The 26,485-nt window shown below is 29.0% G+C and overlaps 1 protein-coding gene across 2 annotated transcripts in view; it reads right to left on the reverse strand.

The window, feature by feature from the left end:
* Window positions 1–7,334: 7,334 nt before the first annotated feature.
* LOC111639464 (neurobeachin-like protein 1) overlaps window positions 7,335–26,485 on the reverse strand; it is a 111,009-nt gene continuing 91,858 nt past the window's right edge. The window contains exons 24-27 of one of the 2 annotated variants that reach the window (XM_023385357.1): window positions 19,179–19,295; window positions 18,912–19,076; window positions 14,512–14,660; window positions 7,335–8,669 (exon numbers count right to left, since the gene is read on the reverse strand). In XM_023385357.1, coding sequence (XP_023241125.1) covers window positions 8,534–8,669; window positions 14,512–14,660; window positions 18,912–19,076; window positions 19,179–19,295 — 567 coding nt within the window. In that variant the 3' untranslated portion in view covers window positions 7,335–8,533. The remainder of the gene's footprint in view (window positions 8,670–14,511; window positions 14,661–18,911; window positions 19,077–19,178; window positions 19,296–26,485) is intronic. The other variant, XM_023385358.1, reaches the window with a different exon arrangement.

Raw genomic sequence — 26,485 nt, forward strand, 5'->3', positions numbered from 1 at the left:
ACCATTTTTATATATACCGAAAATTTTATTTTATAGAAAAATTCTAAAGACACGGATATTTAATATATTTTTTAAATAATTAATAAACACTTTAAATATAAAAATCCTCCGCGGACCAAGAGATTTTAGCTTTTGTTACGAATATCGAACGTTTAAAATCACTATACTCTACAGTACTTGTACAGCGAAAAAGAATGGCATGTCTATTACTAACGCTAGATACACACTAAATACAACGACTTCTGTTAAATGGGTATATTTATTAAATAATATACTGGTTAAAGAAATATTTGAAATCAAAGAACGTTTTGCTAATTATAATTTTTGTTAATATCCAGGAGCCATATTTTTTCTTCTCCTATAGTAATAAAATAATTTTGAGAGATTTGAAAACTGTATGTATCAGTTACGGATATTTCTAACGTCTTCCTTAATTTATATATAAATTTATATAGAAAAATTTGAATGGAAACTCATCGATCTTTATTCTTAAGCTTAGGCTATCTCTCTATTTAAAGTATTGGTAAACTCAAAAATTAGACTATTATTGTTTACTAAAAATGGCATATTAAAATATATCTTCAATCTTTTATATTAAATGTTCTAAATAAAATCTTTGTTCGAAGGAGTTAATTAATTAAAAGTCATCACGGTTGTTAAGCGGATAATTAAGAATGCTAAAGAAAAAGTCTTTATACTTCTTTATAGGATCGGTCTCGGCTGACATGATTTAAAATGACCAGTGTAATTAAATATAGAAATCTGTTATTCTCAGCGATACTAGTGATATATGTAGATACTGTCAAGTAGATGATCAGTCAATGAATTATTACCAACACAACAATTTTAGACCCCGAACAAAGGCAGCCGACCATTATCCAAAACACCTGTTCTTATCGCACGCTGTAATATCTTTACTGTTAAAAAAAGTGACGTTAATGGAACTGTTCTCACATAGAATATTACGTGGTTAGGACAGGTCAACTCATGTACAACCTGCCAAAAAATAAATCCCTAAATATTGATTAATTCGGTGCAGAACAATGACGATTAGAAAGCGAAATTAGGCGATGCTATTAGCATCACGTGACCGACTTTATGATCCGCATAATCCGGAAATATTTAATTTTATTACGTAAACAAACCGATACCTTTGCCTTTCGAAAAAAAGGATTAAAATACGACCAACAGTCCCTATTCAAATATATTCCTTCGGAGTTTAAAAAAAAATTCGGAAAACGCCGAGCGTAAAGATCGACGGATGTATTTATTTATTTCGTTTACGAACCCAAATTACGCGGAGAGCGAAACATCAATGGCTGTCCGTATTTAGTTACTGAGCATGCGTGCCAGCGGGTGTGGCATCATATCAGTGGGTTTGTGATAGTTAAACAAGGTTGCAATTATCGAGCACAGTCGTACCATCCCTCCCCGTTATAACATTAATATCTTAATTAACTTCATCACACCAAGCCTCTGTAATTAAAAGATTTTAACGTTGCTTAGTGACGAAAAGGTCACAGGTTATCTTTCATCCAGACGTACGAAGATGTATTCGATAAAACAACCGCTTTTACGGTAGCTTCAACGCCGAGGAAGAAATCGATGCCTTTCAATTAGCGAAAAGTATAGAAGACGTCGCGCTCGAAACCGTGTGCAATGTCTCTTTAAGATGGCGTCAACTAGCGCCGATAAAACTAGAAGACGATTCGAACAAAGCGTTTCGGAAATAGACTCGACGTTTAACCGGATAAGCGGTTAGAGATTGTACTATGGCAGCCATATCGAATGGGAGCGAAGAGCAGATGTTTCGTCAACATTCGGATCCACCAGAAGAGGGAGTCTGTGCACGGACTGACTAAACTCTTTCTACCGACCATCAGTATCGATTCCATTCCACTTAAAATATCATATTTATCATCATTTTCCCTTCACATTTACGTTCAACATCTGTCTAGGGAAATTACCGGTTTGAGATAATTACAAAAGCAGACTTGCACGTAATCTTGGCTTTTGAACGACTTACTGATCTTAATACTGTCCGCAGATGATTCTTTAAATAACAGTAACAGATAGTGAATGGTTAACATCGTATTCAAATTCCACCCTTTTAGAAAATTAAGAGAGCTCGTTTAATTGGGATGGATGTTGTTTGCTGCCATTCTTGACGGTTTTTTTTCTCCTTCCTTCCTTCCTTCCTCCTCTTCTGTTTCCTGAAGAATCGCTCTCCCAAATTTAATTAATAAAATTTCTTACGGTATAGTTAATTATCCAACTCGGACATTTTCTGAATTTATTCGATAAAAACTTGAGGATTTTTTCTTTGGTGGCTTTTTATGGAGGCGCACGTTCCTTATCTAGTTTACAAACTTATTTTTCTTTTCCTCTTTTTTTATATTTTACTAAAGAAACTCGAGCAAGTATCGACCGAAATAATTTATGCGTCAAAATTTAATAATATGGCTCTTTTTTTGGTAGTTTTTCGAGTTTATTATTAGAAATTTGAGTGGATTTTTTTATTAATCAATTAAATCAAAATGAGAAATTTTTTTTGCTTCGAAAATAATGCTTAATATATAAATACGACTTTTAAAAAAATGTAATCCCGTTTCAGCTTAAATAGAGTATAAATTAAAATTATATTACTTAATAAAAAATTTATAAACAAAAAAACTTTTAAATAATTTTTTTTTATTTATAAACTAGATGGCGCCACTTCGAACAAGAGCTTAACTAATTTAAGCAAATTGTCTTTATACTAGAGCATAATGAAGGAGAGTGGAAAACGAATCGAATCATCCTAACAATAAAAATGATGATTATTATTGTAGCGCTTCTTCGTTATTATTTATTATGACAAGTCTCAAAAGACACGACTCTCGAATGAGACGTGCAAAGAGGCAATTATTGAAAGGTTAGCCATGCAAACCGAGTGACAATCTGTTACTTTTACTGGGAAGCTGCAGCTGCTTCTTTGCATACAATCCTATAAAAACACTTGTATTCGATATTGTTATGCAAGGGATATGTTATCGTTACGATTTGTTCTTTCAGAAACACGGCACGTGTTCTTTATTTACATACGCATCCCACTACTAAAAAAACCTAATAATTCTGAAGTTTTTAAGTTCAAAAATTTTTTTAAATCGTATTTGTTTTCACAAATTATCGATAAAAGTAATATATTTATCAATTATTCTTATCTTTTTCGACGTATATGGACTACTAGGATATCGGAGATTATGTTAAAACACAAGATAAAATTTTAACCTGTTGCAAAAATCGAACGCAGATGGAATTTTATATTGTTTTTTTTTTTTGTTTTCCTTACTTTTTTTTTGCTTTTTCAGATAAATTTATGGAATTTGAAAACGAAAGAATAAATAAATATTGGTTTAAAACGTGATTATCATTTGAATAAAGCGCAGATATAAATTCTCTCCCTTTAAGCAAACTTTAAAATTTGTTTTAAAACAGTTTTTTAATTAATTTATTGAGTTATTTTAAACGATGCAATAATAATTTCTATAATTATTAATAATTTATTTTTCTTAACGATTTGTTAATCTTAATTATAAATCTCTATTGACTTAATTCTTTTAAATGTTAAAAGATATAATAAAGTAATATTATACCAGAATTTAATTTATATTGATACATTATAATTTGTATTGATTGTGTAGATTATTTATATATTTACGAGATGCAATACTAACAAGGTTTACAATAATCGATAGTGAAAGTAGTAAAGTTTATGACAAATTACTTTAATGAATTAAATAATTGTACTGTTTTAAATGCTTAAATAGTGTATAGGTTTAATCTAAATTCAGAAGAAAGCAATTTAAAATATTTATTTTTCCGTGTAAATCCCCGTGATCTAATTTCGTATTTGTTTAGAAGAAATTAGCTAAATTAAATTACCAATATTGTAGATGGGAGATAATAAATACACGTTTAAGATATAAATTAATACCACAGAATTAAAAATAACGTCGCACTCCGAATTTAGTATTTTATAAGGTCATTTTGAAAATCAAATTCAAATTTAGTTCCTTTCTAGTGGTTAATTAAGTAATATTAATGACGGATATAACTTTATCACGATAACATTTACGCAATGGGATACAAGATTAACCAATCCAGTTTAAGGATTTATCCAAATATTCCCAACAAAGATTTGGTTAATAACCAAATTCGGTAATTAACCAAACAAGGTAAGGTTTAGCCTATATATACCGTTTATACAGGTACAATTCAATTGTTACTTTATACATCGAATTTCATGAAAAATAGAAATTAGAATGCCATTTTTGCGTAAGATTTTAATTAATTAAAAATTAAAACATAGGATTGAACGTTATCTAAGTGAAAAATTACGAGCTATTTTTTAAATTTGTGATTTCAAACGATCAGAATAGTAATTTCGTAAGGAAGTCTTCGTTAAAATTTATTATTTGTATTTTATAATAAAGGAAAAAATTCTACATTAAAAATAAATTATAAAAGTTATCTAATTGCATAAAGAGTTAATTATCAATTAGTGGTTTATAAAGTAGTATCTTATTAAGATAAACAGGCGTAACATCGAGGAATAGATGATGAACACTTGCTATATTCTCAAAAGTAGGCAATAATCAGTTAGAGTGAAAAAATGATGTACTCAAGTTCTATTATGACAATTTAGTATTTGAAATATAAAAACTAAAATTCTGACAACGCCATCTCTCGACGAATTTTGAAAATGTTTAACAATATTTAAACACACTATGAAAAAATTAAATAATTAAAGTACTAAGAATATTAATTCGCTACGTCTTTAATTTTATTCTTTTATAATGTTCTTTAAATTAATGCAAAAAGTCATTTCGAATAGCTTAATTCTTTTAACTATTTCGTTCATATTTTCTGCTACTAATTAACATTTATTGCTCTTGTGTAAAATTCCATATTACGGTAAAATTAATGTCTTAATTTATATAAAACAAAATTCGATAACCCACCGATTTTATTTATTTATTTTTAATATGGTCAATAATCTATAATTGTTTCCCATAAAATGCCAATATAACAAATTATTAAATATTAATTTCTTTTAAATTAACAAAATTAAAAAATTTTTTGTCCAAAGTTGTTTTAACATTTGAGACTGATAACTTATAATTGAGAAAAAAAAACTATTTGGAAATTTTTGTAGTTGAAAAAAATCTATTAATTTTAAATGTTTAATACTTGAAATAACTTTTAGCTGTTGTTTATTTTTGTATTAATTTGTTTTTAATATATGTCATATACTTAATATATGTTAATAATATATATGTCATAACTTTATATAAAATTCAAAATATACAATGAATGATTTAGTATGAGTGCATGAATTTTTAAAAAGTCAAATAGTTCATACATTTCTTTGAATCAGAAAATTTACATGTGAACATTGAGAATGAGCTATTATCATAGTCAATGAAAAGGAATCAGAATCAGAATCACTGCTCCTCTGATCTGTGCCAGAATCAGAGGAGCAGTGGTGTAGTGATGCAACTGGGGGATGCAAGGGAGCAGCAATTACAGTCCCTGCTACTAATATCCGTTTTTTTTTTTTTTTTTTNGAATCAATCAGTCAGTCAGGACAAGTAATTTTATATATTTAGATTATGATGACAATTATCACATCAAACAACCATCAAAGTTGTCTGAAATATCATCATTATGTAAGAGGATGATAATTATGAGAAATTTATCAGCTTTCACAATACAAATTAAAATAGGAGTGTCAAATAATATCAATTAAAGCATGAATTGAACAGACTAAACATGGTTTTTGAAAAATTGTGCTGGCAGATGAATATATGTCCATGGCATACAAAAGATTTTTCACATTTTTTAAATATGCTCTTAGTGACTTTAGACAAACAAAAGCTGTTTGATAAGTTCATAACTGCAATTTAAAGTCAGCAATATAATATATTTTCAAATTGCCTTTTAAACACAAATGGGTTATCCACACATTATATTATTTATATTCTTGAAAAAATCCTATTGCAAATAAGAAAGAGAAATTATATTAAATATATTTAAGAAAATTAAAAAGTTACCCATAAATTTCAAAAACATTTAACATTCCACTTGAATCACCAGTAACCAAATAATTTCCAGAGATGCACATTCCTATAATAGATGAAGACAGCTCTCGATGACAGAGATATTTTCCATTTATAGTAAAAACATGAAGCATTCCATATTTCTAAAATAAAATTAATTTTTTGTATTAAATTATATAGAAAAGTTTAAATTGCAAATATTAGAAGTGTAAAAAAATTAAGTAGTTTTTTATTTTCTAAACACATATGACTAAGCATTATAAACATAAGAATATACTTCAGCAAAATGTTTTAATTTCTGAAGTATGTATTGATACCAAATTCTTTGATATTTGTTCTGTACATTTAATTAGAAACGTCAGAGATGACTGTATTCCACTCCCCTAATAACAAAAAAATGATCCCCAATAAAATAAAATAATATTACAAAATATAAAAGATATAACAGACATAAAATAAAAAAAATTATAAATAAAGTAAAACAACAGTTACATTATATATTATATAAACTACATTTACATTTATTTTTAAAAAAATTAAAATCACGATATAGGTAAGGTTCAACAGGCTGTATGTGAGATGCTATACGGTAAAAAAACGATCTTTGTGAAAGAGAAAGGCGAAAAAATGGGATGAAGAAGCATGATGTATTACAGGTTCTTACAGTAGGGATGCGGAGACCTAGCCAGTAATTTAAAATTAGATCATAGAAGTATTTAAAGCAGAGAATGCAGTCAAAATATTTTAAACGATCAGAAAGATTTGGAAGACCAAGGTGAACTCTTGCCACATTGTAGTTGTCAGTAAAGGGTAAATTGCAAAATTTGTTTATCAGAAAACAAACTTTATTTAATTCAGATTGTATTTTTTGAATCAGATAAGGGGCAGCCATGGCCCAGACTGGTAAACAATAATTGACTATTGATTGAAAATTAGTAAAGAAAATTGTTCTGAGTACGGTCTTTGAAGAGATATTTTTGCAAAAACGCTAATGTCCACAATATTCAATGACAGGTTGGAAGGTGAACTGCTCATTTTTTATTCACCGAGGCAAACTTAAACTTAGTTGAAATAGATATTCATGCATTCCCTAGTGAATGTAGAATGTGAAAATGATTTATTTTTGAATAGCAAATTTCATTTCCACNATTGCATAGCATCAATTCTTGATTAAATAATAAAATAATTATTAATAAATATATTTTTTAACATTTAATATTTAAATCAAAATATTTTAATAATAAACAATTTATGTATTTTTTTTTATAAAAGTAACAACAACAACATAAATATAGTATTTTCACTCTTTGTAAAATTAAATCTTTTTTTCTCCCTCTTTTCTTTATGACATTCTGGCCAAGTGTCAATATTGGCAAACTTGTATTTGTGATATATAGAAATACTAAAGTCTTTATTTACATTCTGACCTATTCATTATTATTTATAACAATTTTAATTAACTACCCCATCATATGATATGAAATTATGAAAAATTTATGACCATGTACTGTACTACTGTATATACTTTTTTAATCTAAGAATATCATTAATCTTAAGAAAGATCACATGACCTACAATATTATATAAGGTAAATACTTACCAAATATAATAATGTTCATAAATACATATACTGTAGTGCAGATTGTGAAAGATATGTTTTTATTTTATAAACTGGGTAGTTTATCCAAATTTTTGGTTTTATTTTGTTTTTTTTTAAACTCATTTACTTTTTATATCAAATTAATCATTTCAATATATTATAGAGAAAATATTTGAATTAAATAATGACACACATTACAGTATTGGAATTTTTGTGCTTATAAAAAATTTAATTTTTTTTGGATAGAAATAGATTTTCATGAACACAATAAGTATACAGATGTGTATTTTTCAGTTAAAATTTTTTTTCATGGAGGAATTTACTATGCAGGAAATAATTCTTAACTCTACATTGTATATCTTTTTTTCATTTGATTGACAAAAAAGCACAAAAAATTGTACTGTATTATATTATATTAAATTAATAAGTACTTAATTCAGAAATAACCAAGAATGTATATATATATATAGTCTGGAAATTATTTTTTCACTCTGGAAAAGATTGGTTCGGTCCCATAAATATTGTGGTTAAGCTGCTACATAATTAAATATTTATAGAAGCTATTATATTCTGTTCAAACAACACAGAATTATTATGGTTATTTCATAAAAACATTATTTTACAATTTTTTTAATTAAAAATTTCAATACACTTCAGAAAATATGAATTTTTCAGTTTATATCACTACTTTTAAAATAATTTTTAATTGAATTCTCACTTAAAAAAATTAAATATTATCAATTCTCCTGAAGGACTATAAAAAATAAACAATTCTTGAGCAATCACAAATAAAGAATGATAGAATGGTTACTTTAATTTGTAGATGATATTTTTAATCTGGAGTAAATGCTATTCCAATTACTATTAATTTACCATCTTGCAGACTTGCTAATATATGTGTATTTCCTGGAGTAACACTTACTGCTAAGATGGGTATATGCAATGATAATGATGTGGCAGATTTCAACCTGTTGAGAAAAGTTATATTTTTATCAATGTATTTTTAATTTAATTTAATAATACTTTAATAACTAGTTTTCTGATAATTAAAATATGCTTTCATGCTCAATTTCTTATGCAGACATTATCTTCCTCTTATATATTAAATTTCTGTTGTAATGATACTAATATTAATTTTATAAATTTGAAATTAAATTACTAATTTTTGTGTACAAAATAATTGTGTATTTTACTCTATAATTAAATCCATGTTTTGTGATAGCTCTATTTTAAATAAATCACAATAGTAAATTTAAACAATTTTAATACTTTTTAGATGAGAATGTTTTTCAAGGCTCATCTAAAAAGACCAATATATTAGTTAAGAATAAAATATTCATAAAATATTTTTTTTATACACTTCCAAATCTCAATGTAGATAAAAATTAAATAGCATGATTACAAGGCAATATGTATATATGGTGCATAGTACAATCCTAAGATACTACTTTAGAATGAAGATAACTAGAGTTATGGAAGTGAGATACTGATATGGAAAAGTATACACTTGACAGATCAGACCATCAGTAGTCCCTAGTGTTAAAAATTGGAAGTTAGCATTCTTATCTCAAAAGCTACAAGAGATAATAGTTGCTTGTTTTTATTCTGTTTTTATGACATTGTCACAATGCTGGGCTACAATTTTTAATCATATTTTTAAATTATTTAATTTAAAATAAATGCTTGCCACTTCAAATTAATACTGTAGTATTTTGCCCCTGTACATCATATTTTTCTGTTAGCAATGGACTTGTGTTGGTATCTATCTAATCCTTTCAAGTGAAAATTTTTGAATTGAAATAACATGACTTCTGGTTTGCATAAAAAGTTCACATATAGTTAATTGGGACCTCCTGCCCCTAAGCTAACCATATCTGGTCTTGAATTTCATTTATCTTTCTTGAGATTAAGGAAAGATGGACAGACAGCAACAGTGGGAATTTATAAGTCTATCATTTTTTCAAATTGCAGCTCAATAAATAAGAAAATTACAGTGCATCACTAAATTAGTAGGGAATGACATTTCACAAAAATGAATAATATGAATACAAAACTGAGATACATTTGCATATCTATACTGTTGGGTTGCCCTTTGAGAATGAGCTACAATACTGCTAGTCTCTCTTAGTTGTCAAATAGCTGTCTTAGCTGTTCATGCAGCTTTCCTAGCATTTCATCCACATTTGCTGTATAGCAGCACCATCTCATAATACTCTTTATGTATAGCTTGTGATCTTTTGTTGTTCGTTGTTTGTTGCTGTAATCTTTTGTTAGTTTTTTGAAGCATATCATGTCTTCTGTTAACTGATGATTGATTGCACATTGCCAGACCTGAGCTTTTATTTGCAGGAGGGAAGTGTCACATCACAGCCATCTTTTGCATATTAGAGTGTACTGTTCATATATAAATTTAGCATCATGTATAGAGTTTCCAGCCTTTATTTGTATCATCTGTTTCTATGAAATGTCATTTCCTACTAATTTGTTAACGCTCTGCAACTTTCTCATTTACTTTTTTTTTTGTATCTCTCACAGTCAGAGATAGTAATGCTAATTTTCTAATTTTATTTGCTAAGGGTGCTACCATCAGGCACATGATCATTTTACTATACCAATACAGTCGACCCCCCTATAACACTGTTGATTATTCTGTTTTATATGAATTCGATAAAACACTTAGTTTTATTGGCTATATGGAACAACATTCAATGGCAGTCATCTTAAGTGTGAACGAATATTTGTTTCGTCAGGCTGGCATATACCTGAAACTGGCTTTTTGGACCATCAAAATTGGCGTTAGCAGTGCTAGTATGAATCCAGCTTAAATAAAGTAAACTCATTTTTTCAGATTTTTTATAGAAATATAGAATTTTGCAGAAAGAAGTTTCAATACATTTATCAGAAAGGTAATCTCAATAAAATGACATACATTTCATTAAAAAGTGACATTGGTAATTCTCAATTATCCTAATTACAGTCGATCCCCCCTATAACACTGTTGATTATTCTGTTTTATATGAATTCCATGTTGTATGAGTCACTTAGATTTTACAAATATGTGTGTCGTTCACAGCCTGACACACATATTTGTAAAATCTAAGTGACTCATACAACATGGAATTCATATAAAACGGAATAATCAACAGTGTTATGGGGGGTCGACTGTACCTCACTTCCATAGCTTTAGATATCTTCATTCAAAAAGTTATTTAAATGACTTAAGACTATTGTGCACCCTGCATGAGTTTTCATTTAAAACACTATTTTAAAATTTAATTTTATCAATGAATATACTTATGTTTACAATATGATAATAGTTAGAATAGGTCTAATCATGTTCTCACTACTTTCAAATTACTTGTTCAAAATTATGAAATTCCCCATTTTGTACTCCTTACACCATATAAGCTACATTATACATTACCTGATATGGAATTGTGTTTAAAGAATTAAATAAAAACAAAAAAATAAGCCTTTATAATAGATTTAGTGAGATAAGACCATCATGTTGATGGTCTTCAATAAATACAGGGTGTCCCACACGGGAGTACAACTTTAAAAATGCAAATTACTCACGAACACATGCATGTATCATCATGCAACAAGGTTCAAAATATTCCTTATTTAATGAAGAATTCATTAGAATGATCAGAAGATCGGAGTGTGGTGCGTGATTTCTTGTTCTCGGATCATTGATCCAATTTTCTTTGACGAGACTGTGAACACTGACCAATACTCATCCATATTTGATGAATTTGTGAAACAACTGGACAACTATGAATTTCAAGAAGGTTACTTTCAACAGGATGGGGCAACGTGCCATACCTCTCATGCCAGTATGGAAGAGATCCAATCATTTTTTGGAGACAAGGTGATCTCAAAAGGTTTGGGGCCACCTCAATCACCCGATTTAACTCACTCAGATTTTTTTATATGGGAATATTTAAAGGGCAAGGTGTATGCAAGCAAACCCAGGACCATTGAACAACTGAAAGCAAACATTGAGTATGAAATTGCTGCCGTCAACAGTGACATGTTGCAGAGGACATTCTCAAATATGGAGCATCACATTTTCTTGTGCACGGACATTGGGAGAGGACATTTTCAGCACCTTTTATAATGTGGACTTGTTTTCCACTAAATACAAGTATGTTCAGTTCTTACAGCTTGCCTTTACGTTCACACGTTCGTGAGTAATTCACATTTTTAAAGTTGTACTCCCGAGTGGGACACCCTGTAGATTAGAAAAAACTGGGATTGAATAAGTTAGTAACAGAAATGATGTAAGTTTTCAAATAAAAAATAAGGAAATTATTTCTTAAGCAAAGAAATAAAATAATGAAAGTAAAAATTTTATTTTGCCTCAAACTATATCTTAATTCTGTGCAATTAACTCATTGATTATCTGTAAAAAAGTGTGTGAGTGCAGGTGTAGGTTACCTATTGGTTTTTAAACTTGTAATTTGTTACAAACTGCTCAAACAGCTTTTTCATTTTTAAGAACATCTTTAGAAAACACGGAAAATCCTTTGTTTGCTGCCATTGCAATTTTTCCAGAAATCACCAAAAGCACATATGCATTTGCCATGCCTTTAGTCTACTCCCATTCATGCTCTATGTATCAATTTATGTTTTAATTGTTAATAGAACCTACTTTTTTAAATCAGACAGAAAAAAGTTTAATACAGTGAAATTATTATTGGATTCAATATAGGTAGTTAAACTTGGATCTTGAAAGATGATAAGTTTCCAGTAGTTTTCTTCTCTCTATGACTCTCAAAGAACAATTTAAAAACCACCTGTTAATTAAAGATTTCAAGGACTTCTAACTCTCTTAATTAATTAATTAAAGTGGACAAGAATGGTCACTACATCAATTTTAAAGAAGAAAAATGCATATCTCATGCTTGGCTAGCACATTATGATTTAAATTTATGATTAATTACATAATTTGTCTATCAGCATTGAATTGGTACATTCAGATTTGAATTATTCCTTGTTTGAATCAGATAGTGCCTGACAAAGATTTTAGGTGTAAACTGAAAACATTCTATTTCTAGTACATTTGATCCAGTACAGCTGTAGTTAAGTATAGATGTGTATTATTGCATGACCTGTTCCAGTGAATGCAATAATACAGGCTGTCCTCATGCCTTTGGAGCAGCCTATTGATTGTATACAGTTTAGAAGATACCATCTTAGATATTAAAATGTTTTTCTATTATACTTTCTTGCAGATGTAATTATAAAATAAGTGAAGCAAAAAAACTGTAAATAAATTTTTTAATCTTTCACTAGGCATGTAATTTTATTATTTCATTTCTGTTTTATTATAATGAAGTATATAATAATAATAACAAACATCAGATAAGTTAAATATAAAATAAATCAAAAAGATAATAAATGTTAATGTCCACAATATTCAATGACAGGTTGGAAGGTGAACTGCTCATTTTTTATTCACCGAGGCAAACTTAAACTTAGTTGAAATAGATATTCATGCATTCCCTAGTGAATGTAGAATGTGAAAATGATTTATTTTTGAATAGCAAATTTCATTTCCACTGCCATTTCACAAAATGAGAACAGCTAAATGACTTATCATACACAAACCATAGCAAACATCATTAAAACATGTTAGCTGATAACAGCAAATTGTTTTTTTATGTTTATTTTTCAATTTATTATTTGAAAACAAAATTTCAAAATCAATTATAATAGGAAAAATATAATTTATAATTATATTCTTACAATCTTGTCACATTTAAATCTCTTTCTTATATCTAAAAATTCATTGTTCTGATCAGTGGTAAATGTTTTTTCACTAATGGTAAAGTTTAATGCATAAAATATGATTGTGATTCACAAAACAGAAAAATTCACCAAAAAAGATGTCATTAGTGTTAATATTCACCTTCTTTCAGGTATTCATCAATTTTCTGGAACGTTTATAATCGTTCTATAATCGAACCAATATACAATAACAAATTTGAATTTAAAACGGTTCAAACATTTGGTCAAAAAATAAAAATATATAAAAATATTTATAACAATGTCTGAAGTGTTATCAATTTAATACACCTAAGTACTCAATGAAGACTAAATGTAGTTGAAAACAAAAAATTGCATCTAAAATAGTACAGTAGAAGCCTTTCTTCAGGTTAAGCCTTAATCCTTTCCCTTTCTCTTTAAGAAGGGATTTTTGGAAATTCCCTCCCCACAGAATTTCCAAAAATCCCTTCTTAGTGTGCATTCTCATGGCATACCCTAACTGTGTACCAAATTTCATCTCTTTAGGTTAAGCGGTTTGCTCTGGGCAATGATGAATCAATCAGTCAGTCAGGACAAGTAATTTTATATATTTAGATTATGATGACAATTATCACATCAAACAACCATCAAAGTTGTCTGAAATATCATCATTATGTAAGAGGATGATAATTATGAGAAATTTATCAGCTTTCACAATACAAATTAAAATAGGAGTGTCAAATAATATCAATTAAAGCATGAATTGAACAGACTAAACATGGTTTTTGAAAAATTGTGCTGGCAGATGAATATATGTCCATGGCATACAAAAGATTTTTCACATTTTTTAAATATGCTCTTAGTGACTTTAGACAAACAAAAGCTGTTTGATAAGTTCATAACTGCAATTTAAAGTCAGCAATATAATATATTTTCAAATTGCCTTTTAAACACAAATGGGTTATCCACACATTATATTATTTATATTCTTGAAAAAATCCTATTGCAAATAAGAAAGAGAAATTATATTAAATATATTTAAGAAAATTAAAAAGTTACCCATAAATTTCAAAAACATTTAACATTCCACTTGAATCACCAGTAACCAAATAATTTCCAGAGATGCACATTCCTATAATAGATGAAGACAGCTCTCGATGACAGAGATATTTTCCATTTATAGTAAAAACATGAAGCATTCCATATTTCTAAAATAAAATTAATTTTTTGTATTAAATTATATAGAAAAGTTTAAATTGCAAATATTAGAAGTGTAAAAAAATTAAGTAGTTTTTTATTTTCTAAACACATATGACTAAGCATTATAAACATAAGAATATACTTCAGCAAAATGTTTTAATTTCTGAAGTATGTATTGATACCAAATTCTTTGATATTTGTTCTGTACATTTAATTAGAAACGTCAGAGATGACTGTATTCCACTCCCCTAATAACAAAAAAATGATCCCCAATAAAATAAAATAATATTACAAAATATAAAAGATATAACAGACATAAAATAAAAAAAATTATAAATAAAGTAAAACAACAGTTACATTATATATTATATAAACTACATTTACATTTATTTTTAAAAAAATTAAAATCACGATATAGGTAAGGTTCAACAGGCTGTATGTGAGATGCTATACGGTAAAAAAACGATCTTTGTGAAAGAGAAAGGCGAAAAAATGGGATGAAGAAGCATGATGTATTACAGGTTCTTACAGTAGGGATGCGGAGACCTAGCCAGTAATTTAAAATTAGATCATAGAAGTATTTAAAGCAGAGAATGCAGTCAAAATATTTTAAACGATCAGAAAGATTTGGAAGACCAAGGTGAACTCTTGCCACATTGTAGTTGTCAGTAAAGGGTAAATTGCAAAATTTGTTTATCAGAAAACAAACTTTATTTAATTCAGATTGTATTTTTTGAATCAGATAAGGGGCAGCCATGGCCCAGACTGGTAAACAATAATTGACTATTGATTGAAAATTAGTAAAGAAAATTGTTCTGAGTACGGTCTTTGAAGAGATATTTTTGCAAAAACGCCAGATAAAGCCACGTCTAATTGCAAAATAATGTAAGAGATATGATCATGGAATATTAATTTTTCATCAAATATGATACCAAGGCCACGATGAGACTGGACATAGTTTATTTTAGAAGAATCAATAAATATGGAAGGATGGTAGGGATTGCGAAGTAGAGAAAAACACATAATGACAGTTTTATGGATGTTGATTTTTAGATTATAACTGGTAAGATTAGAACGTAAAGAATTGACAGTGATCTGAAGAGAGGAGGGATCATTGGATAAAATTTTGATGTCATCGGCCTATGCTAATGACATCAAAATTAAAGTAAATCAAAATTTACTTTAGCCACTTTAGAGTGGGGGTTGATTAGTAATTTATCTATATAAGCTGAGAAAAAAACATGCTTAGTACAGATCCTTGAGGTATGCCGCAGATAGGAGAGAAAGGGAAAAAATCAAAGTCACCAATGTGAATCTTACATAGTCTGGATAAGTATTAATTGTTTAACCAACAGTAAAGAGCAGGATCTAAATCAAAATAATCAATTAGAGTCTGAAGTAGTAATTTAGGAATGATAGAGTCAAAGGCTTGGGAAATGTCAATATAAATTATGTAGGTGGATTTTTTGTTCTCAACATTTTGCAAAATAGTATAAGTTGTTTCAAGAAGGTTAGTAGTAGTAGAAAGGTTATGGATGCTACAGTGTTGATGAGGGGAGAATCTGGAGGTAATTTGGGTACAGATTTTGTTATATAAGCAAATTTCAAAAATTTTTAACATGGCTGATAGAATAGTTATTGGTCTAAAGGAATTATCTTTTTTGGGGAGAACCTTTATATTATAGATTAACCATTGATTTGGAATGTGACTAGAGTTTAATAAACTTGTGAAGAGTTTGGAGAGAACAACAGCGGATATTGCCTTTAACTTTTTAAAGAATTGAGCCAGAATTGAGTCTGGACTATAATTCGAGTTGTTTAGCCTATCTATGGCAGACTTAACATCGGAAAAAGAAATAAAGAATTTATGTTTACATTGTTGAAAGGATAGGGAATGAACCTTAGCTTCAGGTAAAATGCAAAAATATCTAGATTTAATATTATTAAATATATCATATATTTTATCGTCTGAAATAGATTTTTGTGAGGAGGTTTTTTTTTTGAAAAGTTAGGAATGAAATGCCAGAAGTACAAGGATCAGCGGCAAAGTTAGACACAGTTCTGTTAAAATATTCTAGAAAAGCAATACAATGTTCCTGGTAATAATGTTGTTGCAATATTCTATGTAAGTATAAGTCACGAGGGTTATCATAACATTTCCATTTGCTCCATTGTTTTCTGACCATATTGGATAATTTCTTTAAGTGTAGAGGAAACCATCCATTGGCAGAAGAGTTTATTTTACGGAATTGTAATAATTTTTTAATAGTGGCATAAAACAAGTTGTTAATTTTATCAGTAAGTTTCTGAGGAGAAATAGGCGAGTTGAGGAAGGTCCAATCAATGGAGCAAAGGATTTTTGAGGCCTCCATTCCATTGAATGAGACCCAAATTGGAATATTAATGTTTAATTAAATTGCCTCAATGTCCTTTTTTCTTATTAATATGTAAATTTTCGACTATAAATTCGTATCTTCTATTATCAGGACTTATTATACTGGTTTTACAGATAATATTACAAAGATTAACAGAAAACAATTTTTATTTTTATTATTTTTATTTTATTTCATATACCTGTACAGGTATACGAAATAAAATAAAATAGAAGATACGAATTTATAGTCGAAAATTTACATATTAATGGAATACTAATGTATTTGGCAGATTGCTGTTTATTGGTATTTAATAAGACATCTAAACATTTTGCATTATGGTCAGATTTGAACCCCTGAGCGTAACTGGTAGATACAACACAATTATAGGTAAAAGCAAGATCAAGAAAGTTATTAATACGAGATGGAAAAAGGATATAAAGTTTTAAATATTGTGACAATTAAAAATATTCATAGAACATTTTACACTTATTCATATGCTTTTAAAATTCTCAAACAAATTTTAAAAATTAGTTTAGAAAAATTATAATTTTTCAAAAACATACAAAGTATATCAATTTCATTTGAAGAGTTTAAATCATATATCAATGTAAAGTCAAACTTGTCCCTTTATTTTCATTATAACTAAGTGTATTTGTTCTTGTTATATCCATTTTTAGTCATTTACCATATATCACTAATATTGGATGTAGTGAATGATGGTTACTACATGAAATTTGTAATTTTTGTCAATGCATTTTTATATGATTCAATACAATAAAATTTTAAAATAAAATGAAGAAACTTTTTAACTTGTTTATGACATTCAAATATTACAGTATTTCTTCTTCTCAAAAAAGTCATCTGACTTTTTATTACAGTATTTTGAAAGACTTGCCTAACACTGATTCGATATAACGTGGTCTTCTTGAAGTCTAAGCTCAAAATTTATGCTGATTTAAATTATCACAGCATTTCATTGATTCGTATATAATACGATTATTTGTGAACACAAACCAATCAGCAAAAGGTGATAAAAAGGTGTACTTTCTTTAAATCTATGTTTGTTTGGTGCAATTTTGGAAAAAATATAACATCATGGATGCCATAGGAAATATCGACTTTGCACCCCCCACATTAAGCAGGGGTCTTACTGTAATTATATTTGTTATTGAAACAATCAATTCATTCATTATTGCAAATGAAACCTGAATGTCTAAACTCCTTTGTAAACTTTATGCTTGGGTTTTAAATATTAGCCCATCAATTGGAAATGTGGCACTTCTTTGAATTTGAAACTACTGTATTAATGCTTTGACATCAGTAAAAATGTATTTTCTATAGTTTTTGTAGGTTGTTCTCTAGTGCACTTAAATATTCATATGCATATTAAATATTTTATTGTTCTACAGTGTTGATACCATCAAAGACAACAAACTTCTGAATTTTCTGTACATTTCCACATTTTTTAAAAATTATGCTCAATTCTCAGATAATTTTGATTTTTACATGAATTGTAAGACACTTTTCTTTTATTATATAACATCTTTATCATGAAAAAGTCTGAAAACTGAAGGATAAATGTAGAAATGAGTATAAAACACTTTAAGCATATTTTGAAAATTTAATAGAGGTTTTACACAGGTGATAATGATTTTTTCCACTCATTAATAGGACAAAAATGGGACTTTATAACAGGACAAAAATGGGCTTGTTATAACGAAATGAAGATTTGCTTGTAATAATCATAAACTCATTATATACAGTTATAATGAGAATGGTTATGATTGTGTTTATAAAAATTTAACAATATATTGAATACAATGGAATAATAAAATTCTATGTAACATTTAATTAATTTAAAATAATATAAAATACATTACTTACATTTTCAGGTAAAATATCTGTTTTTGGTTTATAATGAACACAAATGTACCCCATATCTGACATAGTTATAAGTGTTACTTCTCTTAATATATCACTATCATCACAAGGAAATAACCTTCTTAAATAATGTCCTTCTCTAACTGTATGAATATTAACAATACCATCCTAAAAATATTAAACAATAATATGTAATGATAAAATAAATATAATTTTTTAAATTAATCACTTAATTATAAAATAACTTTTGATACTTTTACTTTCACATACTTTTGATCCAGAAAGTGCCAAATCTAATTCTGTTGAAATATGAACACAGGTAACAGAATCATTGTGACCATATAAAATTTGAAGAGGTTTGTTATTAATAATGGAATTTGAATTAATCTGAAATTACAAATAATTTTAAAATAAATTAATAAATTTCAACAAATGCTGAAAATTGAGCATCAGGGATTAAATATCAAAAATTTTTTCAATACTAGCCATTAATTTTTAACATAATTTTCTGTTATTTAAAAAATGCTTATAAAGTTATTACACTTAGGACAAGAAATATACAAATTATAACATTGGAATTTTCCTGAAATTCTTTATTCTTTATACAGAAATAAATAACATAGAATATTTAATATATTAAGCAATATATATATCATGTCATTGATAAATTGAATAGTATATATATTGAAAAGGAATAAAAATTTACATANGCCAAACGATCACCTTAAATACTCAGGCTATAAATCCACTAATTTTAATAATTAATACTAAATAATTTGCTACTAGAGGTAGACATTAGGCCCCATCTCTTATCTAAATTAATAAAGAGATAGTACCTAATGTTACCTCTAGTAACAAATTACTTAGTATTTATTATTAAAATTAGTGGATTTATAGCCCTAGTATTTAAGGAGATTGTTTCGCTCCATATTTACCTGATAAGGCACCTTGTAACTTTTCCTGTTTCCTTGACTAAANACTAATTTTAATAATTAATACTAAATAATTTGCTACTAGAGGTAGACATTAGGCGCCATCTCTTATCTAAATTAATAATTAGTAGGTGCCATATCTATATATATAATCAAGATGAGTTGATGACGATGATGATAATAATAATAATAATAATCAGCACAGAGCCCAAACAGTTAGGAGTTGAAAGTTGAAATTTGGTACACAGTTAGGGTACATCACGAGAACGCACACTAAGAAGAGATTTTTTGAAGTACCTCCCTATGGGGGAGAGGGACAGGATTAAGGCTTAACACTTCCATCAACAATGGAAGTGTTAAGTAACAATGGAAGTGTTCAGCAACAACGGAAGTATTACATAACATTGGAATTGTTAAGAGAAAGCGACGTGCAAGACGCAGATGCAGTTTTTTTTCGTTTTGTGGGAAATCGAACATATTTTTAGACCCATTTAAAAATTCTCTAATTAATAAACATTTCTCTAAAAATTTTATAATTAGTCCGGAAACAGGGGGACCCAATTCTTGCATTTTGTGAAAATGGATAAGGTTGACTATAACATAATAATCTTAATCTTTGCTATTGTTATTTTTGCCCGAGAAACGCTGGGCCTACCTGCTAGTTTAATAATAAAATTATATTTATCTCTAGTAGCAAATTACTTACTTGTTAGTATGAATTATGTGAGATCTGTTGGGACGTGGAACTAAGTTCACGCTGCTTACTGGCCTATTCTGTGAGAATAGTCTCGGTCGTCTACAAGAATGGTTTTCCTATTTAATAGGAAATCGAGTGGCGGAGGGTCTTATAATTAAATTAGAATTTAGAGCGGAAGTTGGTGATGGCGAATTCACCTTCTTCCTTATGTCAGGGTCCCGACACCAGTTTATCTACTTCTTGTAACGTGGATAAACACACGCATGAAATCTATGCCGTCGATCTGATTCAGGAAATAATTCAGAGACATCTCTTAAACAAAGTACATAGAATTTAATAAACAAATAAACAATATTAATACAGAATAAGAAATAATCAGTTAATTCAAAACAGTCAATCAAAGAACGAATAATCAATATCAATAGCGACAAAAGGAAATCTATTCTTAGTCTATACCGAGTCGAGAGAGAGTAGTATTCTCAATACATACATTTACGACAGAGAGAGCTCACAATTTAGTCTTAAACATACGACGTGTTTACTTGGCAGTGTCGACTTTTTATTCAGTGAAAGTACTTCCTTGATAACTTAGGAGTAACTTGTTCGGGGATGACGAGGCGTTGGTCTGCTGGCATATGTGCGGTATGGAGTCCTTTCACTCCCCGATCTACAGACGAACTCTTAAGGGCGTTGGCCTTAGAGAGCAAATGTATGGAGTCCTGACTCTTTCAGGTCTGCCGATGAACTCCTAAGGGTGGTGTGGAGCCAATATGGGAGTCGTCTCTCCTCTATGAGATTTTCTGACGAACTCCCTAACTAAGGACGATAGCCTTAGGGAGACAATATGGAGACTTCTTTCTACTATGAGATCTCCTGACGAACTCCCTGAATTCAGCTGAACTTCGCCTATATCTTCCCATTTGTGACCAATCATCGTATTCAGATTTTCCCAAGTGGACGGATGGGACGGGGATGAAATGAGGGGTAAACAGTTCCCATTGAAGCGAGATTTTTAGCAGATAATGGAGAAACAGAGGATGTTCTAACTTCCGTGAAAGGAAGTGACTCTCTTCTCTGCTTTCCCACGCTAGAAAAACGTTATTTTTCTCACCCAAAACGAAAGAATATTTTATGACAAAAATTTTAACATCATTTTTAAATTATTATTTTAGACCCGGGGCTATTCAGATCTCACAATTATTAAAATCAGTGAATTTATAGCTTGAGTATTAATAGTGATCATTTGGTTATGTATTTATATCAGGCTTTTGGTTAATATATAGCCGTAATATTGCAATTTAGATTTTCTGTAAACAATTTGTCTAGTAAAAAAAAAATAAAGAATCAAATCTTTTGACAACTTGTGGTGATTATTTTTCTATTATTATGATGCAGATTTGCATAATTTATTAATTAATACCTTTATAGATTAAGGTATGAATCTAAAAAATATACAAAAAAAACCCTCTCTCTTTTTATAATTTGTTCCAATTATTGGTAATTGAAATTTTATTTCAAAATAGGCATTTACTGACAAAGAAAATGCTTGCTTGTATAATGCAATATAATTAAAATAAAACAGTTAATCAATTGAAAGGTAGAGATAAGAAGGTAACTTGTATTTGTAATTACAGTGTTACATCTATTCATGAATACTTCATATAAATGGGTTGAAATTTTAATAGTGAGAATTACACCATTATTTTGTAAAAATATAAAATATTGAGTTCCATGGGCAGCAGTATGATAAAATGAAATGTGCCTAATGTCTATGCACAATGATAGCCAAATCACCTGAGATGTTAATGCAGTAATTGTTTGAAATAACAGTAAGTAAAATTCAAAGCAAAATCTGTCAAAATAGTCAACTCTTTATTCATTTCTGTGTTCTGGAATATATCTTAAGATGACACAACCTTCCTTTTCGGGCTACTTAGTTGTCAAAAATTAAAAATTCCCTAAAACAAAAAATATATACAGTGGATTCTCAATCTATCATTTTTGGCAGGACTTGAGGGAAAAAATGATTGACACAAGAAATTTATGATGTCAATGTTTTTATTGTTTATCTCATATGAAATGTGTATTTTCCAGTGATAGGCTTATATGGTGTCTTTCTGTAATACTAAATGATATGGAGCATGCATACTAGGGTGGTCCATAAAAATTTTTTTTTGTTTTCCAGTTTGGCCATCCTGTAAATTTGTAACATGTATCCATAGCAATAACATTGTATAATTTCAGTTGGCTAGCTGTAGCAGAAGACGGTGCTCAATCGAGTGCTGTTTTTTAAATTTTTGTGAAAAATGCTTGATGTTGATTTTTTGTTACAGGTCAGTTTCGTGTGTTAAATTAATCTAATCTACTTTTAAATACAACTGTTAAAGAGTTTTACAGATGAATGTAAAAAAACTTTGGTACTTATTTACTGTGAGTGTGACTGTGAGTGAATCAGTGTATTAAAATGAGTTCATCAACTCAAAAACAGACGACATTTTTCTACTTGGATGTCAGGATCTTGAGCCATTGGTAAGAATTAACCAATTTCCAACTCTTTGGCAAGTTCTACTTCGTTATCACCACACATTAAATGAATCAAAAAATGTGAAAGATTCTGCACATATGCTCATTCAATAAGTCATGGAGATGTGGAGCAAATCTGGTATTCCGACCAGACAACCAAATCACTGCGTTGAAAAACTTATAAAAATTCATAAGAAATGGCTTCTTTTAAAACAAGAGATTTGGAAGCGCAGAAAAATAGAGAGCATTTGTTTACAGAAGAGCTAGACAAACTTTTTGATATTGCCCATTTACAGGCCATGAACTCAATCAAAATTGCAGAAGACAGAGAGTTTCTCATTGATCAAAGAGGTGAGCGTAAGACATCAATTGACAAGAAGCTGGAAAAGACCAAAGAACGTTCTCTAAAACGAAAACAAAGAGCTGAAGAATTAATAGAAAAGGCCGCTAAAAGTAATGCTTCAACTTCAGTAGTGTCAAGTCAAGAACTATAACTTGATTTCAGCTTCAGTAGCACTTCTAGTGCCAATAGCACTTTAGAAGATAAGCAAGATGATTATTTTGTGGTTGCTTTACCATCAAGAACTCTTTCTTGCAATTATCTCCCGAGACTTGGGGTGACAATGTTGATTACCTTCAAGGCAAAAGTTGCATAAGAAATTTGCGTGTGGTTAACGACATTGCGGAGAGGAGTGTAAAACTATCTGAAGATTACAATATGATACTCACTAAGAATGAGGAAGGAACAGAACAGAAAGATTGTTTCTACTGAAACATCCAAAAAAGTGCTAATGAACTTAGTTTTAGGTTGAGAGAAAAGAACTGTAATTAATATTATTTTAAGTTTTGCTTTGTTTATAACAATACTATATTTGAATAAAAAAAACTTACTTTTGATACATAGTTTACATTTTTACTTAATATCCTGACTAGTTCTTTTTAAGGATTTTTTCATAAAATTCAGATATTTCAAAGTTGATGAGCACCCCCTTGTATATAAGATAAGGGGCTGAAATTTTGAACACATAATAGGAATGGTAGGTGTAACAAAACAAGGGGGTGGCATGACTTCCACTTGAAAAAATTTTTTTTTTGCTATTTAAGCACGGACCACCCTAATGCACACAAACTTTCATTTATTCTATATTTCAAAAAACTGTTAAGAATACTGAAATTTGTTCTATTTTCTTTTGATTAGAATACTTAATGTATTGACTCTTTTCTTGCACTTGAAGATGATACCATAGAAGTGTTGAAAATGTTAGTGAAATTATAAATTTTTGTCACTTATGATGTGTTGATTCTTTTATGAAAAAGGGTTCTGATTTTTCTCACTTGTCCAGACATGATCTCCCCTACTTCAAGACAATGCAAAGTTGCCAACCTTATGGGAGAAAATCATCACATCTGCCCCTTGAAATTATCATATATCCATTTTGATCCTTTATAATTATGCTGTTTATCCATAGAAATATTAACAGGGTACCCTATGTCAGAAGCTCAAACTTTTTATCTGCAATCCCTTCTTGCAACAAAAAAATTTTTAGACCCAATTTAGCAATGAAATATTTATGACTCTCCTTTATAATATATGGTGCAAAACAAACCTCTAAATGGCCATATGCTAAAATTTACATTTTTTCTTACAATTTCAACTTACCAAACATTAACAAATTATTATTAACAAATATGTAACACATTCCTTTATATACCATACTTATTTCATATGTATAAATCTTAGTTTTTCCAAATTTTTGCAACCATGTAAAATTTTTAGTCCACTCCTTGAGTGGTTGCAACTCTATGCCAAAAAAATTTTCAGTTCTACACAGTTCACCAGATGGAAACTACTCTAATGTAATACATTAATACATTTAATTACATTTTGTACAAGCAGAAGCATAATGGCATTTCAACAGAACATTTATTCGCACAAATTTTCTTTTCATATCAATTTGAGCATTTTATCAGTACGTCTAAAGGTATAGCAGTTAGCAGTCTCAAAAAGTATGACAAAGGTGTGCCATATATATGGTAGTAGCCAATCTATAAACTTCTGAAAATTTAGTGGCCGTCTAGTGGCAAAAAAGGACATGCAATATCAATTAAAAGGTGATACATATAAAAATAGTGATTGCTAATTGGTTTTTTTTTCCAGAAATTAACAGTTGTTTTCGGAGTTGAAATGTATGAAATTATTGTACAGACATTATCATACATTGTACAGCAACCAAAATAATGGTACAAATATGATAATTATTGTACAGATAACAATGCTGAGACAATGTGCTGATTTTTACCAGTTTTGTCAGGTTTTAATAGGAAATGTTGCCAATAAAGTACAGTATTTTGTAAAGCAGTAGACAAAAAGTAGCCAAAAATTGCAATAAAAACTGGTTTACTGTAGTCAAAGGGTTTAACTGTTAAATTTGACATGCTTTTATTTTTATTTTTAGTACATGCAAATCAGTGTTTCAATTTAGTGCCCTCTATTGTGAGTAAAATGATTGATGTGGGATAACATTTTTCTTTCAGTTAAAATATAAAATGAACATTGTAGGAAAATGAACAATGTGGAAAAAATTAACATTATTTGTATGAGTCCTTGATAGGGACCAGAGAAAACAACCAATAGATGTGGGAAAACAATTGATATGGGAACAATAGATCAAGAATCCACTATATATCCAATTAAAAGGTTAAAAACATTTTTCAAAATCAGAACAGGAACAAAATGGACATCATCTATCCTTCCATGCATACAGCAATGAAACTATCACTTGGACTGTTATCCACTGAGAGAAGTGCTGTCAATATGTAAATTTCAAGATGTCCTCTGTCAATGAAATCTACATAAGCAGCACTAATGGATATATAAAAGATATCCATTTTGTTTCTGTCTGAAAGTATTTTTAACGTTTTTAACTGGATATATATTTTGTCATGTTTTAAAGGTATTTTTAATTTTTGACAACCAATTTTTAGCCTGAAAAGGAAAGTTAGACTACCATAAGATGTATTCCAGAACACAAAAACAAATAAAAAGGTGATTGTTTGAGGGACTCATCTTAAATTTAGTTTTAATTAATATTAAAATTATCATCTAGTAAATTTTATAATTTTGAAATATTGATATTTGGACTGACCATCTAGTACGAAGATTGTACAGTGTTTTAGGCTGAAGACTGAAATGGTTCAGAATCGAACAACAAAAGAATGTTATAAAGACCTTCAGACAGCATATAAAAATGACACTCTATCATACAAAACTGTTGCAAGACAAGTATAACAGTTCAAAAGAGGATGCAAACAAATGAATGACATATGGTCAGGAAGGCCTGTGGAAATGGTAGCATCACTGTTAAAAAGTAACAGAAAGTAGACAATTAAAGAACTTGATGCTGAAGTTTGATTGGAACACACAA

Source organism: Centruroides sculpturatus, unplaced genomic scaffold (assembly GCF_000671375.1).
Source record: "Centruroides sculpturatus isolate CEXI.00-Female unplaced genomic scaffold, Cexi_2.0 scaffold1356, whole genome shotgun sequence".
NCBI classification, from domain to species: Eukaryota; Metazoa; Arthropoda; class Arachnida; order Scorpiones; family Buthidae; genus Centruroides; species Centruroides sculpturatus.